The following is a 25,245-nucleotide window of genomic DNA, read 5'->3' as shown; positions in this document are numbered from 1 at the left end:
AGCAATTCACTTTAGAATAGCTGTGAAACCATCTGTATCTTTTATTATTTTGCAGCCAAAATGAACTGTGACTGACTTCTCAGCAAAGAGCTTTATTAAAGAGTTTGGTGAAACTGCACTTCTGAAAGGAATTTTCTTTCCCCGACCCTGAACATCTATTTGAAAACATTTGCTAACAAGCCAGAGCTTCTGTTTTCAAAACGATAGCTCTGGCACTCTTAAGGGTGAGCTGGAGAAGCAAACAAATTGTGTGTGGAGGAAAAATACTAATTAAACATCATTTGTGGTTAAAGCAATCAAACTTATAAACACGGTGCTATATGGCTCTTTAATAATCTAAAGGTTAATTGTGTCTGTATGCTTTATAATCTAGTTTTGTATGCAATAAAACCACCACACTAAGCAAAGAGCTCCACGGTGACTCAGGCTGGCGAAGGATGGCAGTGCCCACACCTTGAGTACAGTCGTGAAACAACACTCATCATATGCCTCTGCACTGACACTTCACATTTCTTCACATTTAATATTTTAATGATGCAACAATTTCACCTACATCTGATGCTACCTTTTAAAAAAGGAAAATGTATATTTTACAAGCATGGTTTATCTTTAATCGTCCAACTGTAACTTTCTTGTCAAACCCTTTTTGACAAGAAAGGGCTTTGAAAGTTTTCATGGCGAATTATTTTCGCTGGCACTTAGCCATCTGTTAAGGTTAAGTGAACTGAAATCTCTTATCTCATTCACTTGCCATGTACCTTTGCCACAGCGCTCACCCACCCACCCCCTGGTGGACCCACTCTGGGAATCGAACCGTCTCCGCAGAGAACTGGGAGTCAGAGTTTGGCTGCCTTTGCTCCATCGCCACACAAAGTAAAAGTACTGTACTACTTGTTGTTTCTATAGCAACAGTTCCCACTCATGTCTTCAGGGTACCGTGCAATGCGGAGAGTGAAGGAGAGCTGCAACGGCAGTCATTCCTGAGGATAATGATTCAATCATAGTGGCTGTTTGTAAATTAACGGTCGACAAATATGTAGATATACTATACGTATATATATATATATATATATATATATTCCTCAAATTACAGAGAGGGATATTTTTGGATTGAAACAGGCAACACATAATATTTATGATGTTGTAATGCCTTTATTTGTCTGTATGCCAATAATTCCAAGAAAAGTTATCCACAAAGTTTGAATCTTTTTGAATTTGAAAGCCCTCTGAAACAACATTAATTGTAATAGTTAAACTCAGGATAATGATATTAATAAGCAAGCCAATGAGCTATGTTAGACAGACCCGAATTGGAAGAGCAGTAGTCACATTGGTGAATACTCAACATAAGACCCAATGATCCAGAAAGCTGTTCTCAAGAATCCAGTTAATATAAATTGAAACAAACATGCAAACATTAGTTTCTAAGAAACCATTCACTGCATCTGCTGTGTAGGTGTACGCATCCTTGGCTGTTTCTTTAGTTTGTCGTTGTACCATCTTCAAAAGCTCTCTTTTGTTCCCTCTCTCTTGCAGGTGTGGATGAGTGACAGAGGTGATGTGATGGCAGAGCCAGCAGGTAGGACAGAACCGAGCACACGGTCTGCTGCACACTGAGCCAACTGGATGCAACACTTAAGAGCCAAGACAGGTAGAAGGGGATTGCCAGATTTTTACTTTCAGGGTTTTGGAAAAAGTTAAAAGAAAAGAAAAGAAGAAAATGTGAAAGCATTTATACAACCATTTAATCTTTCAAGACCTTGGACACAGTCTTTAAAGGGCATTATCTTTCAAGCACATTTTGAATGAAAACTTTAATTTTATTCACCTCGGCATGTTTCACTGTATGACTGTATGATGTAGGAATAATAGAATATAATTCTTGCAATCATTGTAATGCGCCAGAATGCTGACTGACTGATTCCATTCCATTCCAGATTCTGAATAGTAAGATGACCAACGAAATAATATACACAGCAGTCAAAAAAAAAGAAGAATGGACTCAAAATGATTGGTTGTCTTCTGAAAATAATTTAAAATGTCCCTAATCTCCTGTTATGTCTAATGCACAACTCCCTGTCCATTGTGCTTGCAGAATGGATTTCCCCAATTGCACAGAAGGGGTGTTTGCCACAAACTGCAGTGGTAATGGCTCACTGGAGACCACTAAACTCCCTCCCAGTAAGATCCTGCTTTCAATGACCCTGTCTGTCCTGGCTATCCTGACTACATTCTTCAACTGCATGGTGATCACGGCTATCGCAGTCACGCGCAAGTTGCATCACCCAGCCAACTACCTCATCTGCTCATTAGCAGTGACTGACCTGCTGGTGGCTGTGCTGGTCATGCCCTTCAGTATTATGTACATCCAGAAAGAGACCTGGCTCATGGGCCAGGTGGTGTGTACCATCTGGTTAAGTGTGGACATCACCTGTTGCACATGCTCCATCCTGCACCTTGCTGCAATCGCCATCGACCGTTACAGAGCCATTACCGATGCAGTGGAGTACTCTCGCAAACGCACGGGGGCCAGGGCTGGGGCGATGGTGGCAGTGGTGTGGCTCTTGTCCATCCTCATCTCACTTCCTCCTCTAATCTGGCGGCACTTTAGTGGGGATTCAGAGCAGGAAGACCAGTGCATCATGATGCACCATCACATGGCCTTCACCTTGTACACCACCCTTGGAGCGTTCTATATCCCCCTGATTCTCATCCTCATCCTCTACTACAAAATCTACCGGGCTGCTCAAACCCTATACATGCGCAGGGAAGCCAGCCGGGCCAGCCGTCACTCATGCATGACCAACGGGAGCATGATCCCGTCATCCTACCCTGCTGGAGAAGGTGCTGACGATGGTGAACCTCAAAGTCCGCCGCCCATAAGTCCACAAGAAAAGTCTTTCTCTGAACCCTCGACTGAGGAACCTCCACGTGAGCGGGTGCATGTGTCGGCGAAGGCTTTCAAGTGCAAGCCGCGACGGAACGAGTCGCGCAGTGAGTCGCGTACCGAGTCACGTAGGAGTCAGTTTTACCAAGGACCACGGATCTCGGGCTCACGGGAGCGCAAAGCGGCATCAACGCTGGGGTTAATAATAGGGGCCTTTGTCATCTGTTGGTTGCCATTTTTTGTCAAGGAGGTGATTGTGAACACCTGCGGTTCTTGTAGTACTTCGATGGAGATGGCTGACTTTCTGACATGGTTGGGGTACCTCAACTCGCTAATCAACCCCCTCATCTACACCATCTTTAATGAAGACTTCAAAAAAGCTTTCCAAAGACTCGTTAGGTGCAGCCATTACCTCTGATGGTTCAATTACACACTATCGTACACATACACCACCACACGTGCACATGTAACCAAGAGGGGACAAACTAAAGGCACTGACTGAATGCTGACTCAATGTGCCTGAGACAACCATTTCCAGATGCTCCACCAGGTACTCCAACAGCCTAAATATTACCAGCAGAGCCATGAGCTTTGCAGCCAGGTTCATTGAATACTTACATTGAAATCAAAGTCCTGCTATTAATAGAACTGATATTCCCTTGATGTTAATTGGTGTGTTTGAAAGGACACTGACATGTTAATTTTTAGAAAATGGGCCATTGCTGACCTTTTTGAGGCCTGGGTTCTGAACATAACTAATCAGCCCCATAAAGGGGGCTTGAAATAGCTGACCATTAAGGATTTTTCCATCTAATGACCTCCCTTTCTATCTCGTCCAAGTTGCTGGCTAACATGTGTAAAATACCACAGCATACCAAACAGCATTCCTTTGGCCATGGCGTTGTAGTGGGTGACTTTTATCTGACTGACTGCCATAGTGATTGTTAACAGAAATTGTTGTTGAATGTGAAATGTGTTCTGCAAAACCCTTCAACGAATATGAATTATATATTGTTAGATTGTTAAAGCTTTCTGTCAGGTAATGGCAATGACACTGGCATAATCCATTGGACAACCCGAAAGCGCAACGCTATTTGACTGCCTTTCATAAATTTCACAGTGCTAAACTATCTTATCGTGTTTTAAATGTTTAGGATTATCAGCTACGAATGGCTTTGATGTTAATAAAACATTTTATGATCTAGGACCAAATCATACCATTAATAACACATTCTGAATCATAAAAGAAAGAATACTTGGGGACCAATATAAAAATGGAGCCCGTCTCAACTTTCAGTACAAAAGGTTAACTTTTGGAGAGGGCTTAAGGTATTGGGATTACATGTTCTATAAGACACTACGACTGTAATTGATGTTTTACACAACCTTTATGCTCCTTTAATTTATTTCTTGGGGTATTTATTCACCCCATCTGACTCCCACGCCATAGCCATCATTAGGTCAATGATTTTGAGAACCACCAGTGCAGAAATCCTCATTCCCGCTCAAGTACATGGAATATAACTACTATTTCTTTACTGCCTCCAAGAGGGTACATGATATGTTGATGGAAATATTGTGGATGAGTCATGTGTGAGGGTGTACTGAATGCCAGAGAGATAAAGTGTGTCATACATTCACATACTGTACATCTGACAGTATGTATTTGTGTACTGTTTCTGTAATTCAATAATCAATAATAAACAGCCCACATATGAATGACGTTCCCCTTTTCTTCTCTGAGTTACTGATCATTTTCTGAGTGGAGGTTTGGTAAGAGAGTACTATGAGTAGAGTGAGTGTGTGTGGAGAGAATGGATAGATAGATAGATAGATAGATAGATAGATAGATAGATAGATAGATAGATAGATAGATAGATATACTTTATTCGTCCCCAAGGGGAAATTGGTTTGTCGTAGTAGCAGCTTACAGACACAAAATAAAAATAACAGGGATGAAAGATGCTCAATATATACAGCAAAACTCAATATGTACAACGAAACAGCAGTGTATTCATTTAGAAAATTAAATTTAAACAATAGAGAAAGTGCAAAAATGCAAAGTATGTGTAGTGTAAATGACGTGTATGTAGACATAACCATGAATGATAGCACGAATAACATGAACGACGAGTCACTGATAAACTGTATGTGTAAATGAATGTTGATAGGATATACTGCAACCCCACATTTCAGTCTGCCGACTGATAGTTAGAGATATATTCCATATTCTGATATGGTGGCACCCCCTTGTGGCTGCCAAAAGAACTGCGGTCTTTCCAGTTGACTGATGAACAGCATCACTGTCTTTCACAGCTTCAACCTATGGCTTCGACATCAAGATTCATGAATCTGGAAATATGGAATAGTTCAATTGGCCTCATCAATCAAACAAATATAAATAATTAAATAAAAACAACATCTGCATTCATGTGTCACATAGGCTATGTTTCATAGGAAATATATATTTGCTTATTTAAAAACATAAACTTTAAGAACATAAAATCAGAAAAGAAATGCCTGCATTCACTTTAGCCTTTATGGGCTTACCCAGCAAACCCATCAAAGCCTCTTCTCGTCTTATCAACTTCGTGACAAGCATGTTGTCTATTTTGAAAATGAGCGAAGAAAAGGATCCCTCCATCAAGGCACCACGTTCAGGAAAAGCTTATAACAGTGGGCGTCACTAGCAACAAGGATATGCAGGGGCTTCCCGTTCTTGTCTATTTCAGAGTTACTTGCAACATCAGATATAAGTCAAATCGTTCTCTCTTCCTCCTACGTGCAGAGAGGATACCTCTCGCTGAATCAGCCAGGCCCTAAACAAAGTGGTTAATGCATTCAAAGGTAAAATGGTATTGCCCCAAATGCCTCCTCACCAACAATAACTTACATGTAGTTTACTGTTGGCGAGAAGGTATTTGGGGCAATGTTCTTTTCTGATGTTATGTTACTGGTAATATTGTTAATCCACATCAATTTAAGAGACATTTGTCACAAAATGACTCATTAGAGAGAACAATATGCAAAACTAAGTCAAACATCTCCTCTATATAGTTTGTCCAAATTTTTGCAACTCCAAACCACTCCAAAATGCCTAAATTCTACGGGAAATCCTTTCCTTAATAGAATAATCAACATGACAATAGCCCACTGATCTGATCACTGAAAGAGTATACTTTCACATACCATGTATTAGATGACGACCATTTGTCAACCAATAAATAAAAAATGAACTCAAGTTTGCACAATGGTCTAGTCTCAAAGACTGTTTGTAGTGCAATAACAGTTAGAATTAAATTCACAGTGTTTTATTTCCACCTACAATGTTGATGTAATTCTGTCAAATGGCTCATTTGTCAAAAACTATTACTTTAATCCGTGTTTTAATAGTTAATAAACATAGAAAATTGCTGGTCGTGATTGTTTCCTGTGTATTGTTGTTAATAACCTTAATAAACCGTATATTTTACTGTAATTAAAGGGTTACCAGGTTGGCTGTATTTCCTCGCCAACCGCCAATAAACCGTAAAACAAGAAGAAGTAGTTCCTCGCGGGGGATAGAGGACGCTACCTTTCAAACCTGGCAACTCTGACTATGCGCTGGATACAGTAGACAGTATGGCGGACAGCGAAAGTGATTTGGAAACAGACAGGCTTGAATTGGCCCTGGACACGCTGTGCGACAGACACTGCAGCAACCCATCGTCTCTAAAAAGCAAAGGATACTGCTCTGAGTTCTGTGAGGTAATGCTCGTCTCTATTACGGTCAACTGGTCTCCAAGATCGGCGTCTGTTTGTTGCTAACGCTACTAGCATTGCTAGCTAATGTCAATCCCCAGACTAGGTCGCGTTATTGTGAAGCTCAGACTGTGGCATAGCCCCGTCGTAGACACAACATGCATGGCTAATACAACGAAGAGAGATATATACTGTATTTTTGGTGAGGTAACTTAGTGTAGTAGGCCACCGAGTTCCTCGAAACAGGCCTTTCCGATATGTGGTGTAGCTTAGCTCGTTAGCTTTGTAGCTACCGTTAACTTAAGGCAGTAAAGTTAAGCTTATTAACAACATGAGGTCAACTTAGGTCTACTAACACGCTGTATTCAGCTGAACGACTGGTTGTTATTACAACTGTGTTTTAACGTGTGAGGCAAACACCAGGTTCTCAAAGTCCAGTTAAAATTAAAAGCCAGCTCAGGCAACTTAACGCTAAATAATATAACTAACGTCACTGGTCTCGTTACTGGGAAACTTGATTATCAGCATTCATGTAACGTTATAAGCAGGACAGTTTGTTTAATACTCACTGTACGTGCCCCTGTTAAAGTCTGGCATCAGTGTGATATCAGCCTTGTTAACTTAAGCTAGTTATCGATCCCCGTATTCTATTTAGTTCATTTACCACACTTTCCACGATCAATGTTTGTCCCACCTTTCCTCGAGATGTGGAAGTTAAAGCATGGCAACTGAACTGTAAAACATAACAAGATAATACACTGCAGTTTAACCTAGCACTGTTTACGTCTTTGTTTCAGGCAGTGTTATGTAAGTGGTAGTACTAGTTTGTGTCATGTCGTGCACAGCAATTATTGTAACAATGTTACAATAGACACTGTTTTTGAATAGGCTAACTGCCTCGGTAAGGACACAGTATTTAATTATTGTCCTTTTAACTCCATGATTTATCCTGCAGAGTTAACAATTGATTTACAAATGGTTTGGTGTTCGGTTTCCATGGTCATGACATTACACATTAGACTGACATGACCGTTATTGTCGACACAACATTTGCCTCCACTGAAAACCCCTTCCTCTCTGTAGCAACGCTAGCATCCGCATGTGATATTCTCAAGTGCATTGAAACAAGCCTTGTGCTGGATTTATTTAAAGGAAACATTTAACTGATGAGTGAAAAAAAAAAAAAAACTGGTGATCAATTGAAATGTATTTCATATTTCTACATTTCTGTGTTCTCCCTGCACAGTTGGTTGAGGAGTACACGGGGCAATGGCAGGTTCCTCTCCCTCAGCTGAAGGTGCTGCGGACGGCACTCTGCAGTTTCACCAAAGCCACTGCTGCCTTCCCTGATGACTGTCAGCACATCCATTATGTTCTCAGCAGTATGGCCTTGTAAGTAGTTTGCTCTATGTAAACTAATATTTCAGTTTTAGATGCTAAATTCGAAATTCAGAGCATATGTATGATTTAAAAATTTGCCTCAACATAGGGGGCTAAACCGACAGCTAGCAGCTAACCATCCTCACAAAGCGAACAGTGTTAACCTGGGGGGGAACCTTAGGGTGAGCGTTACGCTTCCATGCTGGCAAAGTGGGTTTTGACTGAGTGCAATGACTCGCATCTGCTAACAAGCACACATGTAAACAAAGCACAGAGAAGGTACGCTGGCAACACATACAGAGGCAGGGTGACTTCATTCTCTTCTCAGAATGCCATCACTCAACTCTATTTTTTACATAGAAAATAGTTGTTTGCTGCTATGTCAATGCTCTGAATTTAACACATTTTAATGAACAGGCATACTGAACTTTCCACTCTTTTTTTTTTTGAGTAACTGTCAGCAGAAAACAGAATGTGTTAACTTGAAAATGAAAAGAGAATCAATGTTTAAAAGTGTAACGTAATAGCTTATTCATTGGGAGACAGTTTGGGAATGTTTAGAGGGGCAATCATTTTTGGTACATTGTCCCACAGCAATAGCACACTGTTGTTAGAGCTATAGTTAAACAACGTTTTGCATGGATTAGCTGCTAAGTATTGGTCATTATTTGCTCTTTGACAGTAGCACTAGTAGTAGTTGGTTTGATGAGCTGATTTTACGGATTACGATATTGTCTCACCTACTGTGAGATGCTTTTTGGCAAACTAATGTTCCTCTCATTGTCTTGCAGGAGTTTTTTTGAACTGATGCTATTTTTCAGCAAGGAAGAATTTGTGGAAGAGCCTTTAAAAGACATTCTTGATTCCTTTCAGGTGACAAAAACCTTGATTGATTTTACTATGTTATTATGAACTACCTTAGTCGATGTTGTGATTGGTCATCTCAAAAAAGTTGGTGGTTCTTCAATAAAAAAAATTAAGTTAACCCTTTTTTTTACTGCTCTTTGCAGGAGTGCCACTCTCAGCTCCTGAGGCACAGGAATGTCTACCTTCAGCACGTGAAGCTGATTATCAAAGCAGGAGGCCCATGGGAGAATCTAGTGCTGCAAGGAATCCTGAAAGAAGGGGACTTTCCATTAAAAGATGGTAGGCTCATGGCCATACTTCATTGTCAATTGTCACCAGTCTTGCTATTGATAAGACCCACTGAGGTTGTGTCAACAACCAATGTAATCAGTTTAACAGAAAGGTACAGGGAGAAGAGGAGAGGTGAGTACACACAGCTTTGTGGAGCAGCAGTGCTGATTGATGACAGGTTGTATCATAGACTTGCCTTCCTGTCTATCGCTTATCACTCTCATACCATCAATCCACACACAAAGGGAGTTCAGCTGCTACTGTTTTTTATGGTCTAGGCTGTCTAGGCTGCCATGGCCTAAATGCATGTGTTAATAACAGTATAGTATTTGGTCAAATCTACAATAACTTTGAATGCAATTTCCACTTTCTCCTAAAAATGTATTGTAATTGCAAAATATTTCAGCAATACTAGTAGCTGATTATAAGCTGCTTCTTTAAATGTTGCTTACGGTTTTACAATACATCAAACCCTTCACCATAACATCAGAGAAAAACAAAACTGAAGGGCCAGTAAAATAATTGTAATGACCTCAACATTAGTGTTGTTATTTGGCATTGACCTAGCCAACACCTGTATGTATAAACCTGTATATCATATCTATATTAACGTATTCAATTCACTCCCATGCAGTTGAGGACTACTTAAGCTCGGAGTTGCCAGTATTTTTTGAGCTGCGGATTCGCTATCTGCAAGCCTGTGAACGAATGCAAGAGGCCATGGCCCTGTCTAAAAGCTGCCTGGAGAATCGCGAGGCTGGAAAGCATCTGTACTTCCATCAGGCCTACCTGACCTGCCTCTACAAGGCCTCACTGCATGAACACCTTCACAAGGAGGTAAGAGACAAAAGGTGGCAAAGTATGTGAGGCATTCATAGGCATTGAGGCATTATAGGGCTTTTTATGACTCTTTTCCCCTAAAGATGTCACAGTAATAATCAAATTATTATTATTAAGATGTATTTAAATTAAACTGAAATGTGCCCGCTGTATAATTTTAGTTGAATGTAAGCTGTAATAATGAGCCCCCAATTGATTCTCGTATTCCTGGTATACCTTGTTGATTGTAATGCATTTTGGTTTATTTATTATTTGGAGTATTTGTTTATGCATGCATGTGCCGCTTCATATCTTCTTCCACAGATGGCAGATATAGATGGCCGTGATGCAGTGGAGATCATATGCAACACAGAGAGAGTTGAAAAAGATGAGCTTCTGTTTTCGCTGTGTAAAGCTTTCCTTACCCAGCAGCTACACAATGGAGACATGTACTACATCTGGTAAGAATGATCTTCAGACACACTAATACTACATTGGACTTTCCTCCTCAGTGTTCATAGCTGATGTTACTTTCAGGCTACGTACTTCACCCTTGTTTGCACAATATGTGTGTGATAAATTGTGTAGTAAGGGGAGCTGTTGTCGAGATATGCAGTTTTATATCATGGATTTATTTTAGTACTCTCTCTGTTAACTTGGGAATAAAAACCGTTAATCAAAACATATAACTGACGTCTTTGGCTTGTTCTCCGCTGCCTCTTGCAGGGACCTGGTGTTCATCTGGAGCAAGTTGCATCTAAGGGCCCATCCGTCCAGACATGGTTTCCTGGCCGAGTGCTTGCAGTTGGCTTCTTCTGCTACGAACGTCAGAGCCATCTTCCCCTTTATCAAACTGGTCACCACAGAGGTGCGACCGACTTCACAGCATCTTTCTTTCATGTGTTTCTCAGAACAAATGACATATTTAGCACAATGTTTGCAGCTTGCATCTGAAATGTGTAAAGAAAGTGACAAGGAAGATCACCTGAAAGCTCCCTTTACACTGCTGGAAAAACACAGCTTCCATTTTTTTTGTTTTTATCTTGACCCTAATATGATTCTCCTATCTACCATATTACCCTGTTTTAATCACTTTTTTGTTTTTGAACAGCTGGGGGTTGAAGGAGTCCAGGTCTGTGTGGAGCTTTGTGCCAGGGCCTTGCAGCTGGGTGACATGCAGGCGGACAGTGTAACCCTGTCCCTTGTCTGCAAGACCATCGCCTTCCTGCTACCTCACGACCTGGAGATCTGTCGAGCGTGCGCCCTGCTGGTCTTCTGCCAGGAACGCACCCTGGAAGCTTACCGAACTGTCTGCCTGCTTTACATGCATCCTGACCAGGAGCCACATCCCCAAAACAGCCCTGTCCGGACCAACGTTCGCTTCCATATTCTGCAGGTCAGAGGTGGTGGAGAGGGGAATATGTTATCTGATGTAATGATGTATTAGCATTATTATGTATGCCTAAGATTTGTATATCTTTTTTTTTCCAGATGCTCAAGGAGCGCCTGTGTTTTGACCCTGAGTTTTGGAACCTCTTGACCCTCAGGACTCACTGCTTGGAGTTGATGAGTGACAAGGTCATGAAGGCTGCTGTTCTCAGTGAGATAAAGGAAGAAGAGGAGAAGGAATCCAGTGAAGAGCTGTTAATAAATACTTGTGTAAATGACTCGTGCACTCAAGGTTTCAATTCCTGCCAGTACACTGTGGATGAAGAGACAGAAAAGTGTGTTGCCCCACCAAACAATGCTCTTCTAAAGAGGACAAAATGGAGGAAACGCCCGCGAAGGAGAAACCAATCCAAGTCTGACGATGACTGTGCTAATGATCCAGAGTACAAATACAATCTCAAATCCACCTCTTATGGCAATAAGCCTGTGTATTCACTAAGACGCATTCACGCTAACATTGATAATTCAGCTATTGTAAAAGCCCCCCTGAACCGCAAGAGAGAATACTTGTCTCGGTGTGTGAAGAGCCAAATATTGAACCGGAAGAAAAGACGGTTGCATGGTCTTCCGAGGCTGGAGCCGGTGCAGACAGTTACAGAGAAGACGGTCAAAGTTCAGGAGAAGGTCAAAAGTAAAGGGAAAAAACGGGGACGGAAGCCTTCGCAGAAAATGGAACTCTCCTTCCCTGATAATGAGATCTCCCTCACTGAAGAGTCTGGTTTTGAGGAGCTAACTGACACAGAAGACAGAGAGCTGGATATGCCTCACCTGGAGAATGAACTTGAACAAAAGAGTGAACCGAAAGAGAATCTATTCGAGCAGATGGATAATCTCGAGAGGGAAAATGAACTTGAGAAACATCCTGACTTGATCTCTAGTAGCGATCTCAATGAACAAATCCAAAGGGAATCTCAAGCAGCGTTTTGTGAAGGTCCTCCTGACGAGCCTCAAGCTGCTGTTCCTTCTGTTGAAGCTGCTCCTGAGCTTGATGGTCCACTCTTGGAGTTATTGGATTGTCCAATAGAATTTCTACACAGCTACTCACTCAAGTCCAAAAAGCCTGATGGGGAGAAACTGCAACCTCCAGAATCCTTTGCACAAGAAGAGGTGAATGGCAACACAAAACAGGAGCCCCAACCCACAGTGGAAACAGAAGTGTCAGACACTGAGGTCAGTTGTTTTTCTGTAATTACCTCCCAGGAATTTTCTAATGTAGGTTCATTATTGCTGGGCACATAGTTTTCCAAATTAATGTATCTTTATCTTGTCGGATTTATTTTTGCTTTAAATTGGGGCTGGGCGGTATGGCCAAAAATTCATATCACGATATTTTGTAAGATTCTTGCGGTTTCACGGTATATCCCGGTATTTTTTTTCTCGAGTAAACACATTCATTCATTGACACCGAAAAGGACCCCAGGGCAACTGATCAGCTGTTGCAAGTGGTGAGCAGCTGTTTGTAGGTTGGTACATAGAGGGTGTTAGGAAGCTAAACTTGGAGGGACTTAGGACCCAGAGGAATGTAGGTGGAAAAAAATTGTGTCAATCCAGGAGGAATACACTGCATGTAGAACTAGAGAGACATGGGAGGGTTCTTTGATTTGATATTCTGTTAACTTTTATGTTGAACACTTATTTCAGTGGTTTGTGGTCTTTTCTCCAGGTGAAAGCCACGACAACGTGGAAGGACCGAGTACTCCGCACTCAACGATATTCCCACTTGATTCACCACTGCAACTTCTGCCGCAAAGTCTATAAAGGCTTGAATGTCATGAGGCATGCTCTCTCACACCTTAAGAGAAAGAAACTAAAGTGTATACTCTGTGGAAAACGCTTTAAACAGCTCCCCTTTGCCAAAAAGCATATTCTGGACCATATTGATGAAATGTCCAAGCAGAAGCCCCCTGATAAGGAGCCATGCACTGAGGACATTCCAGCTGCTAATGGAATAGTAGATCATGTGAAGCCTCCGAAGGAAATGGACAAGCCTCCGAAGGAAAATCAGACTTCCATTGTCGTTGAGGAAACCCCTGAACCGAAACCCGTAGGCAAACCCAAAATGGCGAGTCTCAAGAGGGAAGATCGCATCATCAGGAACCTCCGCACACTCATCAAAAAGACATCTGTGCTTCACAAAAGGTGCAAGAACCCCGATCCAAAAATATTCAAGCAGGTCGAATTCAAGGACGAGCAGGTAGTCATTGAAGACGGCACGGTGACTGTAAGAGATCCATCTGTCGTGGAGAAGGAGAAGCCAGCAGAGGAAAATGGCTACGGTGTGGACACGTATCACTTGTGCCCCTCAGAGTCCTGTGACAAAGTATTCTTGAGGATTAGCGCCACACTAACAAAGCATGCCATTAAATGCCATATCAGCGAAGAGAAGGTGCTGGAGAAGACGTTTGTGTGGACCAAACACAAGTGCAGCATATGCCTCAGGTAAGACATACAGTGTGGCAGGCATCACTAACGGGTTTAATGTGCCCTCCACACAGTTACTGGCTCTATTATTTAAAGTAGAGAGGTGGGAAATGGGATGGATGTACATTATAGCGTTCATTGTTTAAATGTCTGGTAAATTTGACCATGTTAATACAGTTTAACAACTCCAGGGGATAGTGGAAATTGACTTATGTTATGAATCAATTAATAACTCATAGCTTTCCTTATGAGCAAGTGCATGTGGGGCAGGTAATTTTAAACTTGGAGGATGATGAGACACCTGTCGGGATTAAAGCACCTCCTCAGCTTTGATACAAGTAGTTTATTATTTTTTTAATTTAGTCTCGCTAAAGGATCTTTATTGCAGGCGACGTTTTTGGAAGGTTGTTATTGGGCTGACTGTGCTTTCCTCCAACAGACAGCTACAGTTTCTCCAGCATTATAAGGACCACATGAAGCTGCACGATACTTCTCTCCAGCACTTCTGCTACCATCTGGAGTGTAACCAGCGCTTCTCGTCACTGCAGGATTTAAAGGACCACGTCAACACTCACCAGCCCTTCAGACCTCAATGTTCAGTCACAGACTGCGAGAAGCTGTTCTCAAGCTTTCAAGGTCTCTACGACCACGAATGGAGACACTACATTCCAGCGCCTCAAAAAGAGGAACTAGAGTTGGGGCCCGGAAGACAGATGGAGCAAAATCCAGAAGCTCCGTGGAAGCAGAGAGTAAAGGTTGAAGACATATGGCTTCAGAATAAAAAGGGGCGGACAGAACGTCCGGTCCTTGATCACGCAGAGGTCTCTAATCTTGAGGGTTTCAGAGAAATTTGCAAAACTGAAGATCAGCCTTGCAGAATAAATGTCCCAGACAGTAATCAAGACCCGTCTAAACCTCACAATTGTTCAGAGAACACAGTCAGTCATGACTGCAAAGCCGCCATCAATGGACATAAGGAAGAGACGAGACACACATTGTTAGAGGGAAAGATGTCCACTCCCCATACCGGTGCTGCTCCAGCAACTCCAAGTAAGAGCTGTCGAAAAAGAGCGCCCACCGAGTGTCGGGACCCCTTGAATGTCCGAGAACTTGAGGATTTGTCCACCATGTCCGAGGGAATCCAGAAGACACTGGGAGAGCCACACATAACTGAGCACAAAACCTTCAAACCGGAAGATCCCGCATATGCAACGTTTGTCAAGGCTCCCTTCATCCGGCCGCCGCCCTCCACCTACCTGGATGAATCTCGGCTCTCGATGCGCAAGCGGAGGTCCAATGAGGAGGCTGCGCCGAAGAAAATTATTTACTGGAGCAATAAGAAAAACAAGGAGCTTGGTCCAGACAAGCAGCAGCCGGTGGAGGACGTAGCCTCTGGGCAGAAGGTCAGGAGTCGCTGTGACAAATGTCTTTCCTCTTTCAGCAGCTTAGAAGATTTACAGAAACACCAAGCCCTCAACACCTGCTCATCACTCTTCGGCTTCGATTCAGACGATGAAAGTGAGTGAACTTAATGCGCTGATTATAAAGTGTATCAAGCCATTATTTTATGGATATTTTTTAACCTATTTACCACTGGATAATTAATTTGTTTTGTCTTTCCTTTCTTAGGTTAGTGGTGAGAGGAGCTGTACTCTACCACCTGGCTCAGAACATGCATTCTAGATAAAAGGAACACTGGAACCCTTTCCTTATTCTCACTTCCGTCACTATACAGTACTGAATACCAGTTTGTAAACAATTGGGAAATATATGCCAAATGGTTAATTGTAGGATTATTGTCTCTATCTCTAATTTAATTAATAGAACCTTTTTTTTTTTTTTTAAGAAATACTTTTGACCGCTAAAATTAGTTTTTCCTCCAAACTTCATCAGTGCACGCTTTGTTGAGAAGGTAAAAGGGCACTTATTTTTTTTAATGAAACACATTTGCTGGAGTCACCATACCTTGGTTAAGTTATAGCAACCCAGGTATATGTAACTGAAAAATGTTTTTTGATTTATCTTTCAGTTTGACACTATTATATTTGACATTAAGGTGTTTTCTTTTTCGATCAAGTGGAGTGAAATAATTCTTACATCTATTGGAATCCTCAGATTTGTAAGATTATAGACAAAGGTTTCCCCAAATTTCTTTCATGGGGAACAATTTATTTTACCGTTTTGATTCATATTTTTGTCAGAGGGTGTCCCATCGTACTCCCCATAGGGACTTCGTTCAACATTATGCTAAATGATCCAGCTCATGATTTGGAAGTCCTGTCCAATTTTGTCGTTTACATGCAGTATATCGAAAACGATCCTTGCAAACTATGAAATACTGTGAAAAATAATTTTGATTGGTGGAAAGCTGAGCTCAATGTGAGTTGCCCTCTCTGCTAAGCATGTTTGTTAAAATATTGTCGTCTTCCTAATGAGTCATGCACTGAGCTTTGGTCTTTATCGAGAGGATGTATACAAAGTTGAAATAAAAACAGTAGCTATGTGGTGGTCGTCTTCTCTCCACATCTCTATTGTTAGAAAGTATTTAATTCTAAATAAACCCTCCGAACCATTATCTCATGCAGCAGGGTTTCAAACTGTAAGAGATGTTTTCAGCATGTGTGGGCTGCTGTTTGGGGTTTCCCTTTGTTAACTAGTGACAACAGGAATCACTTACTCATTTAAGCCGTGACCAAATTGTCTGAAAACATATACATCTGCCTTCTTACCGCAACACTATTCTCTCCCGTATATACACCATTGCATTTGTGCCATAACTAAATCAGTGTTGACTGGAGGTAAAGATTAATATGAATCTGTCAGACAGGCAGTTTGCTCTAAGTTTTTTTTTTTCACATTGGTTATCTGTATACTCTTGAGATGGATGATCTGTTTAATAACTTTTTTATGTAATGTTTTTACGGGACTGCACACTTAAACCTGCTTATTTATATGTACAAATGTTAATATATTGGATTTGTAAAGGTATTGATTCCCTATCTATTTTTTCTTAAAGAAAGTGATTGAATTTGTTTGAATAAACAATTTTAACTCAAAATCTGTCATTGCCAATGATGCTTATGTTTGTTGCACATTATTCATGTTGCTCAACCACCAGAGTTTTCCTGTGTGTGTGTGTGTGTGTGTGTGTGTGTGAGACATGCAATAAGATAATACAGTAAAAGAGACAAAGCAGACAAATGTATTTTATTTTTTTAGTTCAGCATTGCATATTTACCATTCATAAACATATTGCTTTATTGTTATCCCTAAGGAAAGAGGAAAATAGATTATATTAGAATTGCTTGTTTAAAAAACTTTTTGCATCACATTTTCCTGATACATGAGGTAATTTTGAAAAAGTACAGGGATCATCAATATAGGTAAACAAAACTATTTTCTTCAGTCCACTTCATCCCACAACGTGTCAAAGTAGTAAAGCCAACAGGGCCCTTTCACTGCCTTTAGATGGGGTGATGTTTTAAATCTATCGCACACATATATTCCGATATTATGGTTTGAATTGTCTAATTAGGAGGATGAGCGTTAAGGTCCAACTATTTCTCATGGCTGAGCTTAGAGGCTACAAACGAAGCAGTGAGAGAAGCCACTCCCGCTACAGGCCGCCATTCAAGATCAGAGTTTTCTCGTATCTTGTGCAGAAAATGCGTTCCAGTAATAACACGCTTATTTCACCTTGTGGGTGCTGATCAAGGACAAAGAAACTGACAGGTATAGTAATGTGCATGACATTTGTCTTTTCAAAAGATTATGGACTGTGCAGACTGTATTGAACTTGATACACAACATGCATCATACAGTGCATTGATGACATCACGCCACTCAGTATCGTTTCTACTCACATTTTCTTTTGACCTGAGATATGAAAATCCTTGAATTATGGAAACATAAAAAGGCGGCAGGAAAAAAAGGCTTCCTCCGAGACACACTCCTTATAATCATGTAACCAAATTAAGTGAATGTGTGGCCATCACACTGGAAGATTTATGTTAAAAAGGAAGTCTAACAAACTTTTAAGGCCAGGTAATATGGAAAACTAATTTAGTTGAATCTCAATGACTGAAAATTAATGAAAAGGTCTTGTACAGTTTGGTAAGCCTGTGTAACTCAACACACCCCCAAAAAAACAGCAAACTCTTATCGACAAACTACTACATTTAACTCATGACTACTGAAGAAAAGTTAGACAGAATTGTTTTCAGTTTCCGTAGACCAACAGTGAACATTTTACAAATATGTTTCAACAGCATTAACATTTGGTGATAAACATGCAAGGTGTCAGGGATATAGTTTTGATAAATATAAATATTTCCTATATCTTTTACAAAACATCAGTAGCTCTTTTCCAATTTAAAGTGGAAGACCTGGATCAAAAAGAGGGGTGAACAGCCGTGTATGTTCACACGAAGGAGAACAAACAAAATGCCAGTTAGAAATCAAAATGAGCAAAAAGTCGGAGCACTGCATCGGTCTGTGCGCTCGAAACAAGAAATGGTTTCTTTTTTTTTAATTCAGGGACCGGATCCTATAAAAAAGGATGACAAAACACAAAGACAGGGCCCTCGAGGAGACGTCCCCCTCACAGCCACTGCACCACATTACAGTTCCAGTCCAACCTGTGCTATAGTGACAGTAGCACCACCTGACAGCATTGTGTTTGTCCAATGGAAAAAAAAAAGAAGCTTGATACCTGGGTCAGAGGCTTAGAGGAGGAAATTAATCATACATTTCTTTAAATCAGACTTTTCACTGCCACAAGCAAAGTTGTGTTTTCATTTTAGTATTTACCGTCCAGGGCATTGGGAAATACACTAATGTGCCATTTCCATTGAGCGTTAAAACGACTATTTCTTTCTTTCCCTGCACCAGCGTCGTGGAGAATCCCCCGCTAAACATGAATGAGTAGGTTTGTAAGTGCAAAGGGTTTTGATATGGCTTGTCAAGGCAGCGTGTTTGTACCTTCTGCTCCGTTTAAAAATGCTCCACGTAAAACAGCCCAACGAACATTGTATTGGACCGGGAAGATCGCGAAGATCCAGGACCCCTGAGTTGTTGACATAGTGGTTAAAGATTAGGACTGGAGATCATGGAAGCCATGGTGACGATTGTTGTTAAAATTATTAAAAAGAACGCCATTCGTTAGCGCTGTGCTAAATTATTTGGGAAATGTTCTGTTTTTGACATTTTACATGGGATATTAATGAGCATCTCATTCCATTAGTTATGCTGCTGCTGTACAAAAGTTTCAGTGTGAAATTTCACTTCTGAAGGCTCTCTGCTGTTACTTCAAACCAGTAAAAGTTAAATGTACAACTCGTATACAACTTCCAAAACATAGGGTGTAGGTGCCAACAGGAAGACCTTAAAGCTCGGATAAGCCTACAAGAGAAGTACGATTCGATGGTACAGTGCAAATATGCCACTAACCACTTGGATTTACAGTTTCTTTTTGCATAAAAACCATTTGCATGGTTGAGGACCAGTGGGTTGCATTTGGCAAGCACATCATCATCATCACCAACCTGGTTTTTAAGTAGATGCAGCTCAGTAGAAAGCAGACAGATGCAAAGAGACGTAGCATGGAGCTGGACGTGAATGTATTTGTGTGTGTGCGTGTGCGTGTGCGTGTGCGTGCATGCTCAGTGGGAACTGTTGCTGCTCCAGTCGTAAGGGAGAAAGCTGACTTTGGTCTTCCCAGCAGAAAGGACCCCCTGCAGGCTGGTCTTCTTGGGCGAGTCCCCCATGTGCTCCAGCACCCAGTTCAGCAGCTGCAAGAGAGCAACGGCAGAGGAGAACACACACAGTGAGGTTCACGGTTGGGCGTCATTCGAAGGAGATATTAGTATTTTTATACCACCATCTGTTTCCACCAGTGGACAATCCTTTTAAAATCGTGGATTGTGACATGCAGTGGATTTAGTCAAGTACTGGGTCTAATTAAAGTATCTCAAATTTGGTCTTATCCATTTCACGATAATTTCTACTTTACAATTTGGAGGCACATATTGTACTTTATACTCTAATAATTTATTTGATAACTTCAGGTGCTAATCACTTTCCACAATCAGATTATAATACAAAATCTAAATTAAGAAATACATTAGTATTATCGTTAAAGCTGTATATTAAGTCATAAAATCAGCCCCACCATCACCAGCTGCAACATTAAAGTGATTTAAACAATACTGCTGCTAATAATAATCAAGTACTGTAGTATAAATCATTTTTAAATGGGCCACTCTGCATAATGCGTTTGCACAGGTATATTTTTAAATATGAATGAATGCAGGACCTTTACTTGTAACAAAGTATTTTGAGGGTAAAAGAATACTTCTTTCACCACTGCTGTTATGTCTGTAAATAAGTCCACACGGTTGGGGTTTGGGAGTCAAAACTACCTTTTCATCAGTTCCTCCAAAGTCAGCTTTGTACCACTTGAATATCTGACTGAGTCGCACTTCTTTCTTCCCAGAATCCACCAAACAGGCGTCGTCGTTCTCCAAGAAGGCCTCAGCTGCTGTGCGGAGCTGGCTGTCAATGTCCTGATAGGGTTGAGTAGATCAGAAGGGATTTCGGACAATTTGATCTAATATTTACCAGATATGTTGTTGATACCCAATATACCCCGTAAGCATTTAAAAAAAATGTGCTCACCTGTGGCGTGTACGTTTTAATTGGTGGGCAGCCCTTTGCACCACAGTTCAAGGCAAAGTGAATGAGCGGCTCAGCATCTGGAAGGGCCACCTAGAGGACAACAAGGGACATTACATTACTTATTTCACATAAGTGTCATCGGTGAATCAGTGAAATGTTAAACTGGGATTTAAAAGCATTGTGAATACTTGTAGTCGTGGGTCTGTTTTGGAGAAGGGCCTCAGAAGCTGTGCGACACCTTTTCTGTTCCCCCTCAGAATGCCATTCTCAATGTCCTGTAATGTGAACACTTCTCCTCCAATCAGGTAGCTCACATAGTTGAAGAACTATAAACGGAAAAAGAAATGTTTTAATGCAATGTCATCTGTTTCTGCTAAAGTACATCAAAGTTAAATAACAACTATTTATGCCACTTCGTATAGCTGCTTTATGTTTATATTTCAATCAGGATGTAAAATAATGGATGTGTAGTTAACGCAAATCAGCACCAAAAATGATTATCCTCAGCTTCAACATAGACATATCATCTGAGCATTATTGTTTTCTTTACATGCTTTTTACAGCACAAGTATTTCCAAACAAGTGTAATGGTTTTCTTAAAAGACACCTTTTCTGACCACAAAGGAACCAGGACATGCAGTCTTTAAGGGTGAGGACCTTAGGGGTTCCAGAAACACCCGTCAGGAAACTCTATTGGGACTTAAGGACTGGGGATTAGTGCAGCCTACCCTGTATCTTTGCCACATGTTGGTGGGGGCCCCCAGGCGTAGGTACCCGTGGATGACCAAGGCGTTGTAGATGTTGATGAAGAAGGCCAGTTTCTCCTCCCGACTCAGGGAGAGCAGCTCCACCCTCTGTAGCTGAATGGCTAGCTCACAGTAGCGCTCAAAGGCGGGGTTCACCGACATGGCCTTGTAGTCCACAGACTGTGGGAACAAGTACAACACAGATCCATTGTGTTATTTAGTTTAGTCATACCAATGTAGAGATGATCATGTAGTAAAACCAACCAATTTAACAACCAAACATAAATAGAACACACTGCGTCAGAAGCCATGAGTTAATGAGGACGTTGGTTACCTTGCCATCAGCAGAGAGATGCTCAGAGAACAATTTCAGAATCAATTCCCGTACAAGCAAAGAGAGTTCAGCAGCTGAGAGAGAAAGAGAGAGAAAGATGGTTAATGTTTGACAAGTTCAAGAGCATCTTCTGGTAAGAGTCACCAAGCCAATATCGGAATGATAAGAGCAACTGTGTTAGTATAGCCCCAGAATTTTGACAAATATTGGATTTATTTAAAAAGCCATCGACAAATTATAAAACATTAACAATGAGCTGGGACACAATTTGGGGGTGAAATGGGGCTCTATAACATACGTGCATTTTTAAAGTAGCTATGAAATAAACCTGTGGAAAAAAAAAAACTGCATAAAGATCAGTCTAACTTGATGTAAAACAAGTGAGAAAAGAGAGCATTGCTGGTAAATCCAAGAGAAACAGAACAGCCAAGCATAACAACACTAACACTTAGAGACTATAATCCCCTCTGTGTTGTACAACATGGAATAGCTTGTTAGTTCGCCTCCAGAGGTGTGCAACATTCAGGTAGAAATACAATACAGAGCTGCCACCACCACAGAACAAGAAACATTTAAGAAATTAATGAATCTGTCAAAAGGTGACACCAAACCTGCAGAAAAGAAAACATGGTTTTGAAATAGGGCTGTAGTGATATATTCATATTGAGGCCATTTTTTCCTTAGTTCTTCAGTTTCTATAAAGAATCAATTCAGGAGTTTAAGGTTCTGATTTAGTCAGAGAATCAAATAACTGAATTCACCAAAACAATTATTATAAAAACACAGTAAAATCTTTTTTTAAATATCTTTAAAAAAAACTTTTTTTAAACTAGTTGTTCAAGGTGAAGCATGTACTTGTATGCTCAATCTGCACCACATAGGAGTTTTAGGGTACTGATGGAATGATATACGTTTATTTATTTAAATCAGAGGCCTTATAACAGATATCACAAAGCCCTACTTCAGATCTCCCCACCACTAAGCTCACTGACATGATACAAAGACCAAAGCAAACCCAAAAGGGTCCTCATATACCAAGCCAGCAGCATAGAAAGGACAGAGGTTAGAGAGCACTGGGGGACACCAGTCAGCGTGGACCAGGAATGTAATGTGAGCATGTCCCAAAGCCTGATCCAGTCCCGACCTACCCTGGATGGGACTGCAGGCTGCCGTCTGTCCTGTGTTGAGGGCTGAGTGAGGGTCATCCTCCAGCAGCCTGTACAGTGTGTCTTTCCCTTCTCCAAAACTGCCATCCTGCTGCCCACAGCCACGGACACTGACCATGTACTTCTTCTGCAACAATGCTTGGCCAGTACTACAGGCCTCGGCCCTGGCTAGCACACAATTAGCCACAGTCAAGAGTTGACGGATCTGGACTTGTACTGTACTTTGTAGGAATCAGGGCACTTTGAGACAGTTAAGTGAGCTTCCAGATCTAATAACTTCCACAAAAAATGAAGCCTGTTTCACTGCAGGTCTACAGCCTTACTTACCCATGCCCTTTTCTCTCTGCAGCCAGTCAACCAGTTGGTCACATGAGAAGCTCTTTTTGTACAATGTCAGTCCCCTCCTATGACTGCCAATCACATTGCCATGCTTGAGGTCCTCTACCAGGTCTGCAAACTCATCTTTCTCACACATAAACTCTGTGAGGGCAGGAATATGCCAAGCCAAACATGTACAAACACACAAAAATACACATGTTCATACCCGCATGTATGAAAGAATATGTGCAGTCCAGCATGTGTGCAAAAACACATTAGATTGAGGGAAAAGAAACCATGAACTGGATCTGGAAAAAGCAAAAACTCTCTACTTTGTGTCGGATCAATAAAGCCCCTCACCTCCATCAGTTTCCCCAGACACGTCCTCTGCCTGACCTTCCTCTGGTAGTGGTGGAGCGTCTACTGGAAGAGGCTCTTTCTTGACCAGAGTCACCAACCTTTGAAGCTCCTCAGGAGCCTGAGGGAGTGAAGCCGATCAATCACATATTTAAACATTATGCCAACATAGACAAAAAAAAAAACCACATTGCTAGTTTTCCAAAAGAGGAAGTTGTATCTTTTGGTGTTTTTCCACTCCTCCTCACCATTTTCTGGAGGTCATCGTTGCCCCCAACATGAATATTGTTGAAGAAGATCTGAGGGACTGAGCTGCGTCCCGTCAGCGCCTTCACCCTGGCTCTGAGCTCCGGATGCCTTCCCACATCCACGTCGCATACAGGTACTCCCAAACGTCCAAGGGTGGCTTTAGCCTGCACACAGTGTGGGCAGCCCTGGATAGAGTAGACGGTTACCCTACCCAGAGTACTGCTCTTAAACTCCTCCATCTGCAGCAATAAAAGGTGAGACAAGAGGGCAAAGAATTGTATGCTTTCGCTGTCCAGAGAAAATTAGCTTTTTCTACTTCTGATTCTTGCAAGTTATGTTGATCTTAAAAGAGAGAAATGTTCCGCTTTGGTCTTTGTGTGCAGTCTAGACCTGTAAGTGCATCCTGTTCACTCTAAGTGTTGTATATTAATGCATACATGCACGTTTATGTGCACATGTGCAAGATTAATCCAGCATTATCAAAGAGTTGAGGAATTATATTGGGAAATGACTGGTGCAAATTCCTCTCAGCTCATTTCACATCTCCTTGTGTTGAAAGCAGGCCAATGTGGTGTGGATTTCAACACTGAAATTTTTGTAACGGATTTGTTTCTGAAGTTAGCCAATGGCAGTTCCTTATTCATTGTGACACAGTCTAAGGCCAGCAGTCAGTCAATAATAGTAATCTAGGCTTATCAAGGGCTTAATAAAACCGCACCTCATGTTGACTTTTGTGGAAACAGGTCAAGGTACAAGGTACACTGGTTTCTCAACACATTTTGCTGTAGCTCGTTACATCGGGGATATTACAATACAGGCATATTTCTGACTACGATACTGTTTTCCTCTTGCAATAACATTCCCATGCAAAGTCAAATGACAGTAATGACACGGATTGTTTCAGAAGAAAGTTGTTAGTTCAATTGTCTGGGGCGTAACGTCAATCGTTACCAACAAAAGAGGCTGACGTTGTATTACATTTCCAAAGTTTATGGAGTTCGGCGAGGGAATACTATTTATAATTGTTGCAATAACTGAACAGCAGTACACACACGACAAGTATTAAATCAGTTAACTTTACTTACACAGCTCGTTCAGAGGCGTATGAGCAGCGCTACTTAACCCTGGACATAACGTCACGGAGTGGCGTTAACGAGCTACTGCGGACACATTATTAGCAAATGAAAACAGGACGTTACCTCTCAGCGAGCGACTCCCAATTGCTTAATTCGGCAATAATGGTACAATTTCAAATCGCACAGCTGCTCCGCTTAGTCCTGTTAATTAAAACATGTTTGTTAATAAATAAGTCACGTGTGACGCCGGCTGAAAGGTCGCTTATCTTGCAGGTGAATTACCCAGCTGCACTGGCAGTACATCATCATTGCGCATGCTAGCCATGGATATGGAACGAGAACGATGCTAGTCCATATTAGCTGCTTCAGTTAAGCTAGCTATCTTGTTTCATGATGCCTTCACGTGCCCCTCGTAAATGTACTAAACTATATATCATAACGTCCATAATCTAACTATATTATTATTGCAAAGCGCAATTGTTATTATTTC

At 41.3% G+C, this 25,245-nt stretch overlaps 3 protein-coding genes across 3 annotated transcripts; 2 read left to right on the top strand and 1 right to left on the bottom strand.

Moving 5' to 3' along the window:
* Positions 1 to 2,096: 2,096 nt before the first annotated feature.
* LOC306748293 (5-hydroxytryptamine receptor 1F-like) lies at positions 2,097 to 3,305 on the top strand (the record flags this gene model as incomplete). The annotated part of the gene is made up of 1 exon (XM_079231448.1): positions 2,097 to 3,305. The coding sequence occupies one exon, from the start codon at positions 2,097 to 2,099 to the stop codon at positions 3,303 to 3,305; it is 1,209 nt and encodes a 402-aa protein (XP_079087574.1).
* A 3,167-nt stretch (positions 3,306 to 6,472) lies between these two features.
* znf654 (zinc finger protein 654) lies at positions 6,473 to 15,537 on the top strand. The gene is made up of 12 exons (XM_079231461.1): positions 6,473 to 6,634; positions 7,875 to 8,020; positions 8,800 to 8,881; positions 9,019 to 9,154; positions 9,780 to 9,982; positions 10,289 to 10,425; positions 10,691 to 10,832; positions 11,076 to 11,360; positions 11,456 to 12,583; positions 13,077 to 13,852; positions 14,274 to 15,352; positions 15,464 to 15,537. Exons 1-12 carry the CDS (start codon positions 6,509 to 6,511, stop codon positions 15,466 to 15,468), a joined length of 4,245 nt encoding a protein of 1,414 aa, XP_079087587.1. The 5' UTR covers positions 6,473 to 6,508; the 3' UTR covers positions 15,469 to 15,537.
* A 3,957-nt stretch (positions 15,538 to 19,494) lies between these two features.
* Positions 19,495 to 24,814, bottom strand: LOC306747525 (uncharacterized protein; the record flags this gene model as incomplete). Its single annotated transcript, XM_079230582.1, has 11 exons — positions 24,765 to 24,814; positions 23,679 to 23,918; positions 23,434 to 23,551; positions 23,083 to 23,235; positions 22,738 to 22,923; positions 21,590 to 21,663; positions 21,238 to 21,435; positions 20,698 to 20,835; positions 20,510 to 20,599; positions 20,254 to 20,397; positions 19,495 to 19,623 (listed from the first exon to the last, which is right to left on the bottom strand). The coding sequence occupies exons 2-11, from the start codon at positions 23,916 to 23,918 to the stop codon at positions 19,495 to 19,497; spliced, it is 1,470 nt and encodes a 489-aa protein (XP_079086708.1). The 5' UTR covers positions 24,765 to 24,814.
* Positions 24,815 to 25,245: the final 431 nt, after the last annotated feature.

This window comes from Taurulus bubalis (genome assembly GCF_910589615.1).
Source record: "Taurulus bubalis genome assembly, chromosome: 15".
NCBI classification, from domain to species: Eukaryota; Metazoa; Chordata; class Actinopteri; order Perciformes; family Cottidae; genus Taurulus; species Taurulus bubalis.
This window is presented reverse-complemented; position numbering and strand designations above follow the sequence as displayed.